The sequence below is a fragment of the Epinephelus lanceolatus genome, chromosome 10 (genome assembly GCF_041903045.1).
Source record: "Epinephelus lanceolatus isolate andai-2023 chromosome 10, ASM4190304v1, whole genome shotgun sequence".
NCBI lineage: Eukaryota > Metazoa > Chordata > Actinopteri > Perciformes > Serranidae > Epinephelus > Epinephelus lanceolatus.
Genome location: NC_135743.1, coordinates 15776828 through 15796312, shown reverse-complemented (window position 1 = coordinate 15796312; position 19485 = coordinate 15776828). Strand labels below are relative to the sequence as shown.

Here is a 19485-nt window from a genome sequence, read left to right as displayed (position 1 = left end):
ACTCACTTATTCCTTCCTATCTACGCAGATAGTCAGCGCACTTAAAAAAACTCAGAAAGCTATCTGAGTAAATGTACAGAATTGTTAGCAGCTAAATATATTAAAGTATCAAAGTAAAAGTCCTCATCCTGTAGCAGAATGGCTCCTGTGGCTGAGGACTGTATTGTAGCCGGTTTATGTGGAGCTAAACTACTTTATACACAGTTTGGTAGTTTAATCCAGTGGTTCCCAACCATGCAGGGAACCTCTCGGGCAGAGGCCGATGCTAAAAGTGCCAAAAATTTGCAGTTCCTCCAATGGCTACTTCAAAAATGTCTCTTTAATGGAACAACTAAAAACTTCACGCTCACATTCACACCTATGGACAATTTAGGTCACCAATTAAGCTAACTTGCATGTCTTTGGACTGTGGGAGGAAGCCAGAGAACCCAGAAAAAGCTCTGTACAGAAGGGTTCCCCCACCCTGGGTTTGTACCAGGAGCCCTCTTGCTGTGAGGCAACAATACCAACGACTGTAGACGTCTGAAAATATCACAAATGAGTCCCCACCAGTCCAGACACCACTTTTAAAAATGCTGCGAGCCACTGATTTAATCTTAAACAATGTATTTTTTAAGGTCAGCACGTGATATATGATGGAAATCTTAATCTGAAAAGTAACTAAAGCTGTCAAAACAATCTAGTGGAGTAAAGGGTATAATGTTTTCTTCTGAAAAGTTGATGGAGCACAGTAGAGGTTTACTGTGGCATAAAATAAAAGTACCTCAAAGGAGTAAATACACTGTCACACTGCTCCTCCTCTGCAGATCGTTTTACAGTGGAAAGTTGCTGAGTTTCATTTATAGTGCTCATATTCAAAATACCAACAGCAACATCTTTTCCAAAACAGTGACGTCACAGAGTTCAGTTGCTTCTGTAGCCTGCTGATGAGTGTCTGAGACATTGTTTCTGGAGAGAGAGATGCTGCATGTTGAAATGTGATTAAGCTGTGAGCACAAAAACACAATCCCATTCCACTCCCCGTTTGTAATCTGGGTGAACTTACCCTTTAATTTTAAGGCTGAACAGACAGATGTTTTAGAAATGATCACACACAATGTCGTTGCTCAGTTGAATCTTTTATTCTTTCAATCTCTCTTGTTACATACTGTAGCTCTGCAGGGAAGCTATTTAGCCTAAATTACTGTCTTGATGTTTAAAGCTGCATCGTCACACATCTGGAGTACTCAGCCAATACTCAGGATTATCAGCAGATTGTTTTAGGACACAAATTGAATCATAATATCTTGTCTCATCTGTTAAAATGTGAGAGAAGTGACAAAAAAAACATGTTTTTTGTCTTTAACCGCCATAATTTCCGTTGATCAGCTAAATAAAGCAATCGGGTCATTTTATCTTATCTTAAGTTTCTTTCCAGGTGTGTGACAGTCGACAATCTTTGCTTGCAGTCTTTGAACACAAGTAAATATTCAAAGCTATATTTCCTTTACACATATAATCAAAGCCATCGTACAGTCATTTCGCTAAAGCATTTGCATTTCAGAGGATCTTTTTTGTTTTGTTGTTTTTTGTTTTAACTTGAGTTATTTTTAAACTGACTTTATTTGGCAGCCACATACACTCATAAAGAAAAAGTACCAATGGAAAAACAAAAGAACTCCATCGTTATTTGATTTAAATATTTACAATTTTAGGGGTGGTTATTGTCAAAAAGACAGCTCAGTCTCAAATGCTACCCACAATGAGACAACAAATTGGACTTGCTATGTTTCCTTCTTCTTCATGTTGTGCATCTGCACCAGTAAAAGTCTTTTTAAAAACACTCAGTATACAGACATAACACCCAGAAACATACACACTGGCACATGCATACATAGAGACTCACTCAGTGCGTGAAAGAAAAACTGTACAAAGGGAAATGGCGTGTTTTATGTCGCACACAATTTATCCTTGACAGACATCCTCCTTCTGAATTCAAACAGTAGTGGAAACGCTGCGATTAGCGCGCTCAGCTGATTCCAACAGCCACACATGCATGAGTTTATATAAGCTTCAGATCTGTCCTCTGGCTGTGTGATAACAAAGCATTGAAGTGTGAGTCGCAGTAGAAGCAGAAGAAATATCTCACCTGGTACAACCACACAGAAGAAACTACAGCCAGGACTATATTTAGACAACAGTGTCTGATCACAGAGCAGTGATGGCAGAGGGGCGTTCCCCTGACAGCAGTATGCTAATATGTGTTTTACTGCAGCAGTGAGTTAAAGTTCATGGTTAAATGTGCCCAGAAAAACATAAATAAAGTCAAAATGAGGTATGTGTTCGTGTTTAATTCATTATTCTAGTACCCCACCTGCAACATGTAAAAGATGAAATATGAATAGAAGAAATATAGGTTTCTATTTTCAGCTCGTCTACATTTTTATGTTACATGTTGTACAATAGTGCTGATTGTTTCATATGCATTTTTGCTTTGCTCTTCCTTTCTATGTGCAAACAGGCTCAAAAATAGGTTTAGTTATATACATCAAGCACCTTGGTGAAATAGCCTCGGCAGCTATATTTAGTCTTTTTTTTTTTACAGCAATTTCCTGTTGATTCATTCTCACCATCTTATTTTGGCACTCAACGGCTAACTTACATTATTTTATGACAATCTTTTCTTGTTCAACGCACAGGACCTGACTTATGACTGACTAATCTAAGCATTGCTGCTGAAAATAAAACTAATTAGTAAGAGCTACATGACACTTGGGCGTCAGTGCACTTTGTCACACAGTACTTTTACTGCCAGAGAGCAGAATGACAAGCCAACGCTGACTCCAGATCAGCTTCGAGAGGGTGCAGACTGGACATCAACTGCACAAGACATAGACCGCGGCTATATTTAAAACTGAGGATAAACATGCCGCCCTCTGACGCTGACAGCATCCGTCTCTGCTGTCAGCTGCAACTTTGGGTTTCTTATGAAGCACCATTAACAGTTTCATCTGAGATGTTCAATGCATTTCTACGACGGCGTATAAAATCGATTAATCACTTATTTGTAACATGGAATAGGTTTAAAAAAAAAAAAAAAGTCGGGGAAAGGGGGTTATATTCAAACAAAAAAAAAATGTGTTTTACTATTTTACTATTAACTAGTAATGGCAACCCGTCTTTACACCAATAGAGCTTTAATGTGTTTTTGGTTAGATGTGATTTCATTCCTATTTTTCCGAGTTCTTTTCTTAAAAATTTGTGACTTAAATCTCAGAGAAATTTTGAAAATTTTCTCACAAATTTATGACTTTATAATGTCGGAGAATATTCAAGTTTTTTCTCGTATATTATGTAAATTTGTAACTTTAATCTTGGAGATAATAGTTTTTTTTATCTGAATATTACCCCCCTCCCCAGCTCCATACTTATGTGTATGAATATACTTTTGTTCTTTGCAATGCCCTTTCTACACTGTCATACATTTCAGATGTTTAGATGAAATTTTATAAATGACCTTGTTTAACAATTCCCTCGCTGCCTATTCTAGGATGGATTTCTTTTGAGTATGAGAGTTGCTACGTTAATGCAGTTTGCTCTTTCTAAACCTGGCACCAAAATGATGCTGATGCTGACTATCAATGTTGTGAATGCTCTTAAAATAATGAAGTGCTGTGACATGATGTGTTATGTTGCCCATTTATTCCTTTAGTCTAGATTTAACAAATCACTTAACTGATTCACGGTGGATTTCTGATTCGGGTAATTTACAGCAGATAAATGGGTTAATGTGATCACACCACCAAAACCTTCTTTTACTGTTTCCTGGATGATACCTAATTCTTATCAGCAAAAGGAAAGAAGCCTGTTGGTAGCTGATGTTTTGGTCATGTTTTGCCTCATTTGTCCTCTTCGTGCTTTGCTAAATTAAGCACAGATGTTATGATTTATTTATGACTTAAGGTTTGCTTTGCCTGTGGTTTAATCTGGTAGACAGCAGGCTCTGAATCTGCAGCTGTAAGGCAGTAAAATGCTGAATCATGACATCGTATTAGACTTCAAAGACTCAAGCTCTTCATCATCAATATCAAACTCAGGAATACGCTTCAGAGCCCTATTCACACAAGACTAGTATTACCAGGGGACCTCGTGCGATTTAGAAATTAGCATCCCCCTTGTCTGTATGTGACTTAAATTTACTGACATTATCCCCTGGATATGATGTCAAGGCTCCGCATTCACATCTATATTGTGTAGCAAGATGAGCCTCCTGACTTTGCATTCAAACTGTTGTCAAAACATTCATTTATAATTGCCAAGGCAGCCTCCATAATTCTCGACCGGGAAAGAGGCAGAAATCACCCCAAATCACAGAGATGTCGCAGGGAACTAAAATGATCACATGACCTCTGTGTTAAGGGAAATTTTGTCGGTCAAGCGGCAACCTCTGCAGTGAAATATGACGCCAAAAACTGCAGTACCTTGAATGGCCACTTGAGGCTGGCTCCAGAAATAAACATGTTTACAGCCTGGTACAAAAAAATGGGTTTGGTCTCGATTGCTAATTTCCATGTTCATGACGACTGTATATATCTTGGCTGTTTACACTTTATTAAAGCTTAAAAAACAAAATGGCAACAGTACATAGTCATTTGTGGTGGAATTTTTACTTGGCAAGTTATAGGCATGGCAGATTCACGCAGTATTATGATCACAAATGACCCCCGCAGTTATCACAAATCATGAGAGGTGTTCAGGTAGTACTATGCCCCATGCAAACATCGCTCAGGACCTTTATTTCAGTACTTTTAGTCTGAAACGATTCTGCTCTGTCTTTTCTTGGCCTGTAGGCTTGTGTGGAGTAAATTTTCTAGGGTTAGTTTTGGTGACTTTACATCATATATTCGCCTGATTAGCTTCAGATGCCCGGCTAAGTGTTTTTATTGTGTGTAGAGTGAATACATCATGCTATGCTTTCCTGTAGCCTACAGCACTGCACTGCAATGACATCAGAACTAGAATTAGAATAAATTCAGGATCCTCAACTTTCTAAATCTTCACAGGACAATCCATTATAAGAATTACTTTCTTAATGTTTCTCTGTCAATCACAACATGACAAGCTCCACCTGTAAGAAGACCCCTCCCCCCGCAGGGCAGTGACATCTGCATGAAGTAGTAATGACAAAAATCCAGCTCTGCTACTCAGTCACAGTTTCAGTGCTCAAAGTCTCCTCAGACCAAAGCTGATTATGTGGACAGCAGAAAGAATTAACGATATGACTCCGTAAATAAAGAGGTTCATATGTAAACATGGTGTTGCCATAGTTACAGGTGTGTATTGCGTCGGTGTGGTACTGTAGCTGGATGCAGCGGAGGTCACGTGACCACAGCCCCCGTTACAGCCGGAGTGAGGAAGTGTCAAGATCTCCTAGTGCTCGAGGAAGACGGCGGAGACGATGAAGACCTGTCGTTTTCTCTCTGGTCGCTGTCCTCAGAGGACGCAGGCGCCACAGTGTTACTGTGAGAAACAGACAAAAATGTTACAGATGTTACAGTATATAAACATTAAATAAACAGTTTATAACACACTATAATGTGGCTGTAAGCAGATGTAAGTGTTTATCATTGTATTTATCAACAATTATAACTTCTTCTGTGAGCACCTGTGAGTGGAGGATTGTGTTTATTAGTAAAACAGTTGTACATGTAATATTATAAAATACATCCTCATAGGAGAAGTTAGAATTGTTAACAAATACTTCACGTTATTGAACACTCATCACTACGTAGAGCTACATTATATTGTGTTACAGCCATTTCATTTTTGTCTACTGTATATAAATATTACAAGGGGACTTAAAGTGGAGTGTTACTGTGGGAAATTAAAGGACCTGTGAAATAAAGCGTTACCAAAAGGAAAGGTGTGTGTTACCTGTCTCCACTCTGCGTTATGAGTCTCCTGCACGTCTCCATCTGAACATCCAGGCCTCTCTTCATGGAGCACATCTCCATGTACTCGTGGAGGTGTCGGTTCATGTCACTCTTTGCCGTAGCCAGCTCCAGCTGGAGTCACAAAACATGCGGTCAGACATATCGCAAATGTTAAAATCCAAATGTGCTGCATGTGTGTTGACCACAAAAAAATTGGTTTACTAATGCACAACTGTGAGGTGCTGCTCAAATTACTGATGCTAAACCTCACACAGCTTTATGAAAGTCTTTATGTCATGTCTAAGTAAAGATTCACTTCTGGAGATGTTTGATTACACATGTGGACATATCAAAAACAAAAAACAGATTAACTGTCATTTAATGCTGAGTCATAGAGTGTGTTTACATGGACGTTAAAGGTACAGTGTGTTCGATTCAAGGACATCTATTAACATTTTCACTAGTGTATAATCACCTGAAGACAGAGCAGTTGTGTTTGTGTTACCTTAAGCCCAGTTCAGATCAAAGATTCGTAACAAGATGAGTTGCATAATTAGCACAAACAGCGATACAGCAATACAGCGAGCAGCAGCAGCAGCAGCAGCAGCAGCAGCGACCCACTGTGCAACACCAGCACACTGTGAGGAGCTCGGCAATGATGGAGCACCTGCCGCAGCATGCGAACACACCATCTGTGAACATTTTGACTTGACTAGCTGACTTCACTACAACCCAATTGGCTGTTGAAACAGGTGACATGCTTTACGTTCTAAGACCAGCTGCCAGCAATTCGACCAGCTGAGCTGCAGGTGACACCATCAGCCGGCTTGTGTTGAGCTCAGACCGGCCAGTTTATACCACTCTGCAACGTTCAAAAACAGTTTCCTCTCGGCAAGAATCATTGGTCTGAACTGGGCTTTAGAGAGAGATGTTTATAACTACATACAGAGTGGCTCATCTTCAACAGAGATCGCCATGTTGTTTCTACAGTAGCCCAGAACGGACAAAGCAAACACTGGCTCTGATGGGGACATTTGCATTTTTGCGCCAGCCATCGTAGCTCTCCTACACACTTGGCACAGGAAGGAAGTTTAAGTTCTGCAACCTCACAGCTAGATGCCACTAAATCCTACACACTGGACCTTTAACAACCCGTTCATGAGGCTTATCCCAGTTATGATCATATTAGGAACGTGGTGTTTACATGCTCAAACACATAAATGGGACACTCCAACAACCACATCATAAACAGGATATTCATGTCCCTGTAAACACACTCATTATGTAAATCATTTCTAATAAATCTGCAGGCAACAGAGCGCTGCACAAACCTTGAGTGCACACACAAAACCTAAGACAAGCTGTGGTATTGAGATCTTAATGCACAATGCAATAAAGACATGAGATGAAATAAATAACACTGAGCACAAAGAGAAAGATAAGACAGAGAACATTCATGAACAGGGAAACCATTTAAGTAATAAGTGTCCGACCTCAATCTGGTCAATCGTCTCTTGATATTCCTTCTCCCGGGACTTGAAAAGACATTCTGTGTCATTAATCACCTTTTCCAGACAGTCCTCCTGGCAGAGAGGAAGAAGAGAGAGATACTGAGTGTGTTTGAGGTCAGGATTAAGATGTACATGAGATAAAGTGTAGCAACAGCAGTAAACAGACCATGTGTTTGTGTGCTAATCATCACACAATCAGACACTAAGCGAGGTTACACCGCCATTAAAGCACAGCTGACTTTTCGCTCCCATCAGCTCAAATTTCACTGACTAATGCAGCTCCTCCCTTCAGAGGGACAGCAGATTGTTCAAATGCCACACAGCCAGTAAATGAAAACAAATACCGACATGCATTTCTTGGAAACAAACACACTGTACACCAATACAGGGCAGACACCGCATCTGTCAGTGTGTGTGCGTTTGTCCTGAAATGCCCTGCTACAGTGGAGCAGTGAAGGTCAGTGTCGTCGTCTGAGACAAAGACTGTATTGACCAACGTATTGCGCTGCTGCTCTGCACATCGTCTCCACATCAAAGCTTTAAAAGCTTCCTTGAAATCTGAACCAACAATATCAAAACACATGCAGCTGTCTGAGGGATGACAAGCAAACAAAGGTGCGGATCGTGATCACAAGCACAGATTTAAGTTTCTCAGTGTCATTTGTCCAAAGAATAACCTAAAAATAGACTGAACAGGACAGTCACTGCATCTGAAGGCCAGGCAATGGTTGATAACGGTAACAGAAATTACGTATATTATGTGTATGGTTGATTTTGTTGTTTAAAGTTGCTCTGTGGCATCAATTTAATCCCTTAAAACTCATCCCTGTTCATCAAAACTACATATTTACAAGGTGCTAAAAACAATCATTTCATGCCTTATAATGGCTTAGATGTAACTGTAAAACTGTCTTAGTTTAGTATTTGTGGATTTATAAATATGCAAATTATACAGCTATCTTTTCAATAAATTTCAATGACCTTTGGCTGGACTACGTTATCAAACAGCTAATAATGTGTTGCTAATATTAGATAAACCTTGTTCCCGATCACCAGCTCTGGATACTTGAAGTGAAAGTGGCACTTACCATGCAAAATACCGTATTATGCTACACCTTGCTTCTCTTATGATGCCCTTGTTTTGTCCTAGCATTTTGCTAATGATGTGGAAAGCCCCGCCCCACAAGGGACAGGATTGGTTCCTTAGATCTGTGACATAACAAACCCTGGCTGTCTGAATCTGTGTTTTTGAGCCATGACACCGACTGCTTTTTTTGCTCATGATATGTCTTGTAGCCTATAAAAAAAAACTTTGAGTATGTTAACAAGTTTAAAAACATGACTTTCCCTGATGGGGGGTTTAAATGTGTTTTTAGTAATGATTTTAATAAGCTTATCAAACCAGAAAGAATTTATTAGCAAAGAGCTTTGCTAACAAATTCAAAACCAGATTTGAGAACACAAGGAAAAACAGCAGAGATATTATCAGGCTTCTGTGCATGTGAACACAAATCATCACATCCTCAAAAACAACCACAGAGCTGAATCAGCACCTCTCTGACACAGTCAAAGGTGAAGGTTTCAATGAATTTGATGATTTTAATCTTCACAGAGTTAGTATGTTGTATTGGACCGCATTACGTTATCTAGGTGTTGTTCATCCCCTGAATTAATGTCTAGGTCCATTCCTTTAAACCAACACTCAGAGAGGTCATTGAAGAAGTCGTGCAACCACAGCCTACCTCTCCTGGTGGGTGGGTGGGGTCAGGAGGCAAAGTGCATCCTGGGAAATCCTCCCAGAGAAGCAGCGTCTCTTCAGTCTCCTCCCAGGCCAGACTGTCACAATCATCCTCGAACTCGCATTCACGCCTACAATGAACACATAAATTGCTGGAGGACTGAAGGACGGTTACATTATTATACTCATCATGTTTCAAAGTCAGACCACTCACAGTTGGTTCAGCATCCTCTGCATCTCCTCATTAATTTGATTGGCCGATGAGCCACCATGCTCTTCGTCTTTGACCACGCCCCCGTCACTTTCGGAAGTGCTGACAGGTTCATCACACTCGCTCCCGTTGAAGGACAGAGGAGTTTGTTTCCGGCGGCAGTTTAGGGATGATTGGTTGTTCGGAACCTGCACGGACACGATTGGGATTCAGACCAACGCCATCAATATACTGGACAAACTTACACAGGAAGTGACTCTGCAGATTTGATGAACAGGAACAAAAACAGAGATGAGAACATGAAGTGGTAAGATTCAGTACCTGGTACATCTGGATCACGTCTTCACAGTTTCTCTGCTGAGCTACGTCACAGAGACGAGCAGTGATGTCGATCCTGCGGCAGATGTCCATGTCCACCTTCATGGCTTTCTCCTGGATCTTACTGTCCAACTCTGACAGGTTCTACAGAGAGGATGAAAGGACCCAGATAAGACAGAGGGCAGAAAGACTTAATCTACTGCTTTATTAATGCAAATAAATCACTGTAAATATCTGACGCTGTATAGATCAGTATATAAGCAATAAATAAGAATGTTTGGGTTGATCGGTCATAAAATATCTCTGGTTGCTTTTTACCTCCTCCAACATGATTGTGTGTGTCTATTACACACTTGTGTTTCTTATTAAAAGTAAATAATATAATTTTACTTTAGTTATTTGAAGGTATACTATGCACAATTGTTGGTTACTGTTTGTAAACAGAAAAGCAGCGAGACATATGATTACTGCTTGCGTGCCTAGCTAGGAGTATGTATAACTTGTACGTGACTGTACGGGGTTGTACTGCGCTCACATTGCTCATGAGGCCTTTGAAGAGAACCAGCTCCGCCTTCAGCTGCTGCACTCTGAGAGCCAGCTCATCCTGACAGCCTTCACTCTCGTGCAGGTCCTGCACGCATAAAGGAAGCCGTAAAGAACACACACATACAAGTTCAAACACACCCACACTCTCGCCGCATCTCTTTACTGGAAATTACAGGTTAGACTATGCAAGCAGAAGCGATCAACAAAATAAAAGCACAAATCTGCAAAGTGCACAAAAGCACTGTAAATCCTAAATGCATGATCTCCTTTGGGGAGCTTGGGATTTGTCTGATGGCATCATAATTGTCTTTTTGCCCTGTTGACTTATTCATATGTTTTACAATACTGGTCAGAGCCCTTTCAGTGTGGAGCGATGGTTTACGGCTTGTGGTCTCCTGTTGATGTGGTGCTGCCTGCTAAACTGGGTCAGGTACAAATTCCTGGCAATAGCACATGTGCATGCAAAGACACAAGTACATGTACAGTACAGGCATGCACACACGTAGTGACACACACACACACACACACACACACACACACACACACACACAGGAAATCAACAAACCATTGGGTATGTGAAGACACAGCTGCAGGAAGTACAAACATAGCAATCCACCTGACAGCAGGTGACTGTCAGATTAAACAAAGGCATGATTTCTTTAACTTTAAATAAGAGTGCCTCATGTTCTTTTAAGTAATTGATAGTCAATGGAAAATAGAAAAACAAGTGTGTAACAGCTTCATAAGAGTCAGGACTCCAGTGTTTGGTGATCACTGTGACAGCTGCAGGAAACTCTGTATTTTAAGTAACACATTTTTCCATATTGTTATCAGGTTAATGAAAGGTCTAAGCCATTTAACCACAAACGCTCTGGTTATTGTCGACAGGCCAGGACAACAAAGGTATTTAGATCATGGTATTTTTAGATCGGCTAAGCCATAGCTGAAGTATCACACACCAACAATTTATTTTTGTTGTGTCAATGACTCATTTCAAAGCTGCAAATGTCAAGCAAAGACACCTTCACTTCAGACACATGTCCACCCACAAACACACACATACACACGAACAAAAGTCTGCACCATGTTACCTCTTGTAGGTCCGAAATCTTCTGTTGCAGATCCATCCTCATTGTGTATTCTTCTTCCCATCTAAGAGACACACAGATTAAAAAGGAAACATTATGTTAGTGTTTTGTAATGTAAACAGAGAGGGTGGTTCCAAAACTGCTAATAATATCAGGAGGGCCTCCGATAGGGTTTAAAATGTTGGATGGGGTATGCAAGTCCATGCACCAATCAAAAAACATGTCATTTATAAACAAACTTTAACCCCACCCGGCTGGTGATGTCATAATAGAATATCTCCAGAAGGTTGCGGTCTACAAACTTACCTAAAATGGCCCCAGCTTCATCTTTTTTTAACTTAGTTTCTTGACATGGAAATAGGTTACTATAGGGATGTATGATAATGGATTTTTTTGCTGATATCCGATATGCTGATATGTCATTTGACCGATAACCGATATTGATATCTATCCACTACCTAATTTTAGTGATCATCAAGTCTCTTCTGTGGTGGAATTAATATCATATGATTCATGCTCGTACAACTCGTTATCCAGATGGCCCACCAGCAGATAGAGACATGAAATACAACACTTTTCAATGTTTATAATATTCATTCTTTCATTCATTTTCTGTGACCACTTATCCTGTTCGGGGAGCCTATCCCAGCTGACATTGGGCGAGCGGCGGGGTACACCCTGGACAGGTCACCAGACCTTCACACTCACATTCACACCTACGGACAATTTAGGCCCTGTTTAGATGACAACAGTTTCTCTAAAAACGGAAAGGTCTGTCCTTTGCATTTTAAAAAACTTCTTCGTTTATATGACGACGTTATTGAAATGATCCCCGTTCACACGGAGCTGCAAAATCTACTGGAAACGCTGTAGAATAGACGCCAGGCCAATGGGTGGCAGTGTAAATTTGCAAAGCAACACCACGGTATGACGCCATGCGCCTGCGCTGAAGCGCCTTCCTCTACAACGCGGTGATTACAAACCAAAACAAAGAAGACACAATGGCGAAAGCATGCAGAGATAACTTTGTCTGGATGGACGACGAGGTGGAGTTGCTACAGTAAAGGCCTGAACATACTCGGGCGGAACGTACGCTGAACGGACTCTGCGGAGGTCCGCGCGGACTCAAAGCGGACGTCCGCAAGCCCTGTGCGTGCAAAGCTCAGATTGTACGACCGCACGGACTCCGCTCCGTGCACCAGTGACTGCTCGGCATGTATTTCTCACATCGCGGGGATTTTTCACGGACATTTTTACAACGCGGAAGTGCGCTCGACTATGAAAGCCCGAATGACTGCGGACATTCCTCGCGGAGTCCGTTCCGCATACATTCCGCCCGAGTATGTTCGGGCCTTAACAGATCTACACTGCACTTCAAATCAACAGGGTGAGCAGCACAAACAGAGCTCGGCATTGTTGTTGTAATGGTCGGCGTGCCTAGTGACTGGAATGCGCATGTGCGAAAAGTCTCTGTTTTCAGAGGAACTGAATATTGCAAGTTTACATGACAACGGAGACACTGCCGTTTCCAAAACGTTGCACTCTGGAACCCGTTTTCAAAACGTTGCGTTTTCAGGCACCCAAAACACCGCTGTTGTGTAAACGATCGGCCAAAACCCAACTAAAGTTTACCGTTTTCAGTTGAAATCGTTGTCGTATAAACGGGGCCTTAGAGTCACCGATCAACCTGCATGTCTGTGGACTGTGGGAGGAAGCCGGAGGACCTGAAGAAAACCCACGCTGACACAGGGAGAACATGCAAACTCCACACAGAAGGGCTCCCCCACCCTGGGGGCTCGAACTAGGAACCCTCTTGCTGTGAGGCGACGATGCTAACCGCTGCATCACCATGCCTGTAATATTCATTCATCGTGCAAAATAAGAAAGAGCACGTTGGCCGATTCTGATTTTAAAGCCATTATCAGCCGATACTAGGGCTGCCACGATTAGTTGACTAATCGATGACTAATCGATGACTAATCGACTTAAAATAATCGGTGACTATTTTAGTAGTCGACTAATCAGTTTGAGTCATTTTTCATAGAAAAGTACTATAAAAGTACCCCAAAATACTCTTACTGCAGCTTCTTATGTTCAGATATTGGCAGCTTTACACACTCTCCCGTGACAGTGAAATAAAACCCTTTGGCGTGAGTATGAAACAAGACATTAGATGACGTAATTTGGGGGTTTGGGCGAGACACACCATTTTTCAACATTTTAACACATTTTTTGATGAAATGATTAGTCGACTAATCGAAGAAATAATCGACAGATTAGTCAACAATGAAAATAATCGTTAGTGGCAGCCCTAGCCGATACCAGTGACAATATTATTGTGCACACCTAGTAGTGCACAGCCCTATTTTGTTTGTTTTTTTAAATACAATGGCATTGGATTGGTATCAGCCTATACACAGGTTCAGGTATCAGAATCATTATTGGGAAGGAAAAAACAGTACTGGAACATCTCCACAGAGAACGGTTTCACGTGTACACATGATTGATTTATGCATCTTTCAGACCCACTTAGCAAGGCCGGTACAAAGGGATCCATGACTGAACTGTTTCAGGAGGTTGAAAAGTCAAAAGGGCTGTCAGGCATTCTAGATGTTAAACAATTTTAAGTGCATCTGTCTAGCCAAACTGCTACTCAATGACCATCATATTCCTCCTGAAAGATGACATGGGATGACACTACTGTCCAAGATTTACAATGCTGATTGGGAGATGGCAGTAACTCGCTAAGATATTCAGCAATGTGCCAGCAAAGACGACGACTGTTAGTGAGTAAACATGGATTTGAACAGTGTTAGATGTTAAATACTAATCGGTTTTTGCATATATGAACACATTTGTTTGACTTCAAGGATGCAAATAATGTATTTTGGTGAGTAACACTGAATGTAACCTACGTTTGTTTGGATGAAAATAAATTCATCCTATAAAACTGCAATTTCAGAATCAGTCATCGCTCAGTTTACAAAAGGACAAAGAGTGCCCGTGGATCTGACAATAAAATGTAAATGCAGTTAAATTATATGAGAATAAAATGTGGATACAAGCTGCTTTAAACAATCAGGCGTAAGCAGTAAAAGTGTGAGTGAGTGATTTGCTTTTTCACCCACTGATGAATCCATTCTTTGATAAATTGTGTGTTACTATGTTGCAGCTCAGACTCATGAATCTGAACTTTAATACATTTAAAAGCCCAAGTCCAGCTCCTATATGTGATATATCAGATTCAGTGACTTCATACAGCACACGTGCCCAGGGGAAATCCACTCACTGCAGAGTCTGTAGCCTCTTATATAAATGCTGTTTGAGATGCAGAATGCTGCGGCACACAGGGACCTTTAGGGAATACTAAATCTGAAAGAAAACTGAGTCATGAAACGGGAGTCGTTGTTGTCGTAGAGGATGCTTGTTTGATCAGTAAGGTGAGAGCGAACAGAAAGGCGAGAAGTGCTTCCTCCTGCAAGCCAAGCCCCCGGCCCAGCAGTTACAGCTTGCAGTGCATGCTGCATTGCAGATACAGTGTGGAGCGTGGAGAGGGGGATGCGCAGTGTGAGAAAAGCGAAGTGGAGTGCACGACAGAGGCAGAGAAAATTTTCGGTGTGGGATTGTGTGAGGTTTATGTGAGAAAGAGAATGTGAAAGTGTGGTGGGCATAGCGGGGGGAGTGAGGGACGGGGACAGAGGGAGGGTTAACGGAGAGAAAGAGAAGTGTCCTTGAATAATAAAGCAAAAATGACTGGATAAAACGGAGAGAAGGGTGAAAAGAAGCAGAAGCAAAATGCACCAAATCCTTTAAATCAAATTGATTCATTGGTGAGTTTCAAAGTGAAATGAAACACGGGGACAACAACTGTTATAAATATTTTACGGCATAGTTAACGGCCATGAATCTGACTTGGAGAAACAGGCTTTAATGCCCTTTGTCCCGAGGTAAACTGATACACCTCCAGTAAGCTCACACAGGCTGAGAAACAGCCATGACAAAAGGCTCAACAGAAACTGATTTGAACACCGAGACACAGTATGTCACACACACTGATTCCCAAATATGCCAGCTTACTTGACGAGAGGTCAGTAAATCATCCTCACTGAAGCCTCCGAAAACAATTAAATCATGTGTCTTATGTCACACACTCTGAGTCCTTCTCCCCGGATCACAAAGAGCCCACTATGCTGTGGTGAGGATCTCCTCTGTGAAGAATGCATGGCTGCTCACTTGGACATAATACAAGGGAACTCAATGATGAATGTGCTGGAACACAGTTCACTCAGGACAGATAATACGTAATCCCTAAAGTGTCACATGTCCGTCAAATTCACAACAGGATATAACACATGTGGGCTTCTTCAATCATTTAAAGGGGAAATCCACCCTAAAAAAGAATTCACAGTGTTATTCCAGTAATCTGCAAACACAAACAGCTGCCTCCCTAAATTTGGACATCAGTGCATCCGGTTTTGAACTGGTGATGTCATCAGGTGACACACTGCTGTTTACTGGTAGACTGACAAAGGATAAGTGAATGGGTTCGGAGAAGTTTTGCTTGTAACGATCGTAGCCGGCAACGGATTATTTTTACTATCAATTAATCTGCTGATAATTTTCTTGACTAATCGATTTGTCATTTTGTTTATGAAATTCCCAGAGTCCAAAGTCATATTTTCAGATCGCTTGTTATGGTTCATAAACAAAAACATACTTTTTGCAAAGCTAGAACCGTTAGATTATTAATTAAAAATTACTGAACAAATGAATCCATTACAAAAATAACTGTGATAATAAGCTGATCATTTCAGCTCTAGATAAAGCTTGCAGCTGTGTCCCAGTAAAACCACTATGGGTGCTGCTAAAGCATCACAAGGTTTGTTTCATATCCACACAGGCCTAACTGGACCACCTCCAGAATCATCATCAATACGGCCTTTCTTCAGAGGCTTTTTCAGTTTCATTAAATAAATGTTGTATAATCAACACAAGCTCTATTTCAGGACTGATTTCCCCAAATATTCTCGTGAGCTAAGCCACCCACGGGTGAGTCAGCGTCTCGAGAGCTTCCCGAGCTCTGAAGTGACCATTTGTGCCACAGACTGATCGTCACATGTCCTTGCTAAGCTCTGACCTTCATTCTTCTTTATATTTAGCTCGTGGTGTGTTAATTTTTTGGGGTGTATTTCTAGCCGCAGCACCTGCCTCTGTGGTTTAGACATGAAGCGTATGCAGGGTCAGGCTGGAGGTGATGGATGAGGAGGGTTTGTGCTGACTCTGCTTTTGTTGGGAGACAGCTGGTCTGCAGCTGCTTTACTGCTCTGCTCACTGCTCCAATGTAGAGCATTACACACACTTAAGAAATCAACACAACAACCTAATGTTTAGTAGAAATGCCCCTGTAGGCCTGACTGATACAAGTGCAGCAAAATGGGTTTACCTGCGTTTATACTCGTCTCTCTCCCTCTTCACTTTGGCCAGGACATTATACAGGGCTCTTATCTCAGGGGTGATGGTGTCAATCTGGACCCCGACTCCATCAGGATGCATCCAGGACACCCCTGGGCTAGTCAGACGCTCTGCACCAGCACCAAACTTGCGTGCATGGTTGTAGGACCAGATGGTGCCTGGGAGGAACCGTGGAGGGTTGGTGGAGCTCCCCGGGCCTGCGCTGGTGTTGGTGACAGTTCTGGAGGCAGAGCCAGGGGAGTCCACACAGGGAGAGGCCTGGCTGATGGTGATGGCTGGGTTTAAAGTGGCATTTGTTTGGGTTGAGCTGGAGTTATCAGCAGTAGCAGGCTGCAGGGTTGTTGTGAGAGGTGGTGGGAACAGTGTCGTAGGCCTCCTGGCTGAGTTGTTGGTGTTGTGGAAGGGGAGGGAGCCAGGCCTGAGCGGTATGGTCCCCACAAATCCAGTCTGCACACTCGCCTCCTGTGTATGCCCCCTGCCCTCACAGCATCCACCTTGACAGCCCTTGTTGGCATCCAGCGCCTGTTGCAGCTGCTTCTCTAAGATCTTATTCCTGCGCTCTAACTCGTGCACTTTAGCCAAAAAGCATCTGAACCTCAGATTGAGAGTTTTGAGGACGCTGATGTTGGATCCCAAGTCGTTTCTGAGAGCCATGGCTGCAGGGGGGTGCGGCACAGCGCGGTGCTGGAAGGGAGTGTGGTTGGGATGGAGGAAAGGTGAGGTCTGTGAGGGTGCGGTGAAGTCAGGCCCTCCCTGATCAGGGCCCGGCACAGGCTGCTCACCCAGAAAAAAGGACGTCGGGTCAGCTACACCGAAAACGGTGTCGGGCAGGAGGCCTGAGGGGGAGTCTGGGTGTCCGGGGGCTTGACTCTGCTGCGGATGCTGTTGGAGATGTGTGTTGGCCCCCAACAAAGGATTCATGCTATGGTATGGAAAACTAAAGCGCTGCAGATCTGGCATGAACACGGACGGGAATTATCTAGTCTACAACAGAATAAAATGAATAAATAAGTAGCTGGGAAACGAACGAGAAAGACCCGCGCACAAAACGCCAGTGTTTACCAGATTATATAACCGTTTCTAAATAAGAATCTGATCCTTAAAGCTCAGAGGTCTTAACGTCGGCTGATGGATCAGAGCTCTCTCACCGTCCGTGACAAAACATCCAGTAGCGGCTCCAACAGGGGGGGCTGGCTGGAAGTAGGGGTACAAACTGCTGCAGCGATGGACCAGCCCCTCGTGAGATGTGCTGCTAAAATAAACGCAGTTAAACGAAGGAAAAAAGACGCAGAGGGGGAATGAATAACACTGAAATCCTGTGTCACCGCGTCACTGAAGTTCTGGCAACAAGATGTGACCGCAGGCAGGAGACGGTGCTGCGGGATTGGAAGAGCACGGCTACCGTAAATACCCGACCAGAGGCGCGCTGATCCGTTAACTATTTGTTTACTGTGGAACACCAGACAAGACATCACTGAATTTGATTTGGAGAGGAAATAATTCAGATTTTAATATCCTCCTGAGACCTGAGAATAAATATGAATAAAAACATCAACACTGTCAACAATAATCAAGTCTCGATGTCTTCAAAGGAGTACTTCCTAATTACCAGCACCCCAGCTTGTTACTGTTGCTAAAATTGGTCAAATTAGTTGCCATATCACACTACAAACATTATTAATCATAAATAAACAAGTTGCAACCACAAAATGTGATCAGGTTTTGGACTTTGTCCATTTCTGTGTCGGGATCAGCTGCAGACTGACTTGGCAGAGATGGCTGCCATCTTGTTTTTACATGGATTAGTATATTGTGCTCTTACTGCCACTAGATGGCACAAAAAGTGTCCATGAATGAGGACAACGGGGTATAAGGTCCAGTAAACCCATAATGGGATGTCCTTGTATGAGGACACAGGGTCTCAGGAGGATATGACTGGGAGCCAAATGTGAATTATAAACACAATCTACAATTTAAAAATATATTAAAAAAAACAATTAGATGACTTACCTGACAATTCAGGCACCTGCCCCAAAACACAGAAACATTTAAACTGTCTCTCAACTCGTATGTGGTAGAAAAAAATATATAATAAATTTGCACAATAATGACCCTGTGGTGCGTCCTTTATTTTGAAATCTCGAGGCAAGTTTAAACAAATTAAATTGAATTAAATTGAATTAAATCAAATGAAACACATTTTTGGGGAAAAAAACAGTTATTCAATTTCTGTCAGGGATAAGATGAGAAAGTCATCGCCAGCTTAACCCTTGACACAAAAAATATTGTAATGGTGAGTTGTTGTTTTTTTTAGGATGCTTAATTATGTGTTTTTTTCTCTGTGTATTCCAATGGATGAAGGATCTTAATACAGAAATCACCTAATAGGAAAAATGACAATAAACAAAACAAAACAAATTAAATTATTCATTTTTTATGGATGGATAACTCATGGGTCATTCCACAGAATCGGTGCCGGTAATAAGTCATAAAAAGCTTTAAACAATTAATAAATATATAATTTTAAAAATATAACTTTGCTGTGTCTTTTGCCTGTAATATAATATCAAATTAAAGTCAAATGAATAATGTTTAAAATATTTAAAACAGCTTTATACTGATGAGAGTGAGGTTTTTGGCCTGTCCCTCGCTATAATAGTTTTACTTCAGCAGGTCTTTTAATTTGTAA

General features: G+C 41.7%; 1 protein-coding gene across 1 annotated transcript; it reads right to left on the bottom strand.

Annotated features, from left to right (window-relative positions):
* Nucleotides 1-1105: 1105 nt before the first annotated feature.
* iffo1b (intermediate filament family orphan 1b) lies at nt 1106-18364 on the bottom strand. The gene is made up of 9 exons (XM_033641054.2): nt 16768-18364; nt 11328-11388; nt 10226-10321; nt 9694-9834; nt 9376-9560; nt 9166-9292; nt 7406-7495; nt 5914-6044; nt 1106-5499 (listed from the first exon to the last, which is right to left on the bottom strand). Exons 1-9 carry the CDS (start codon nt 17754-17756, stop codon nt 5400-5402), a joined length of 1920 nt encoding a protein of 639 aa, XP_033496945.1. The 5' UTR covers nt 17757-18364; the 3' UTR covers nt 1106-5399.
* Between the last annotated feature and the right edge of the window lie 1121 nt (nt 18365-19485).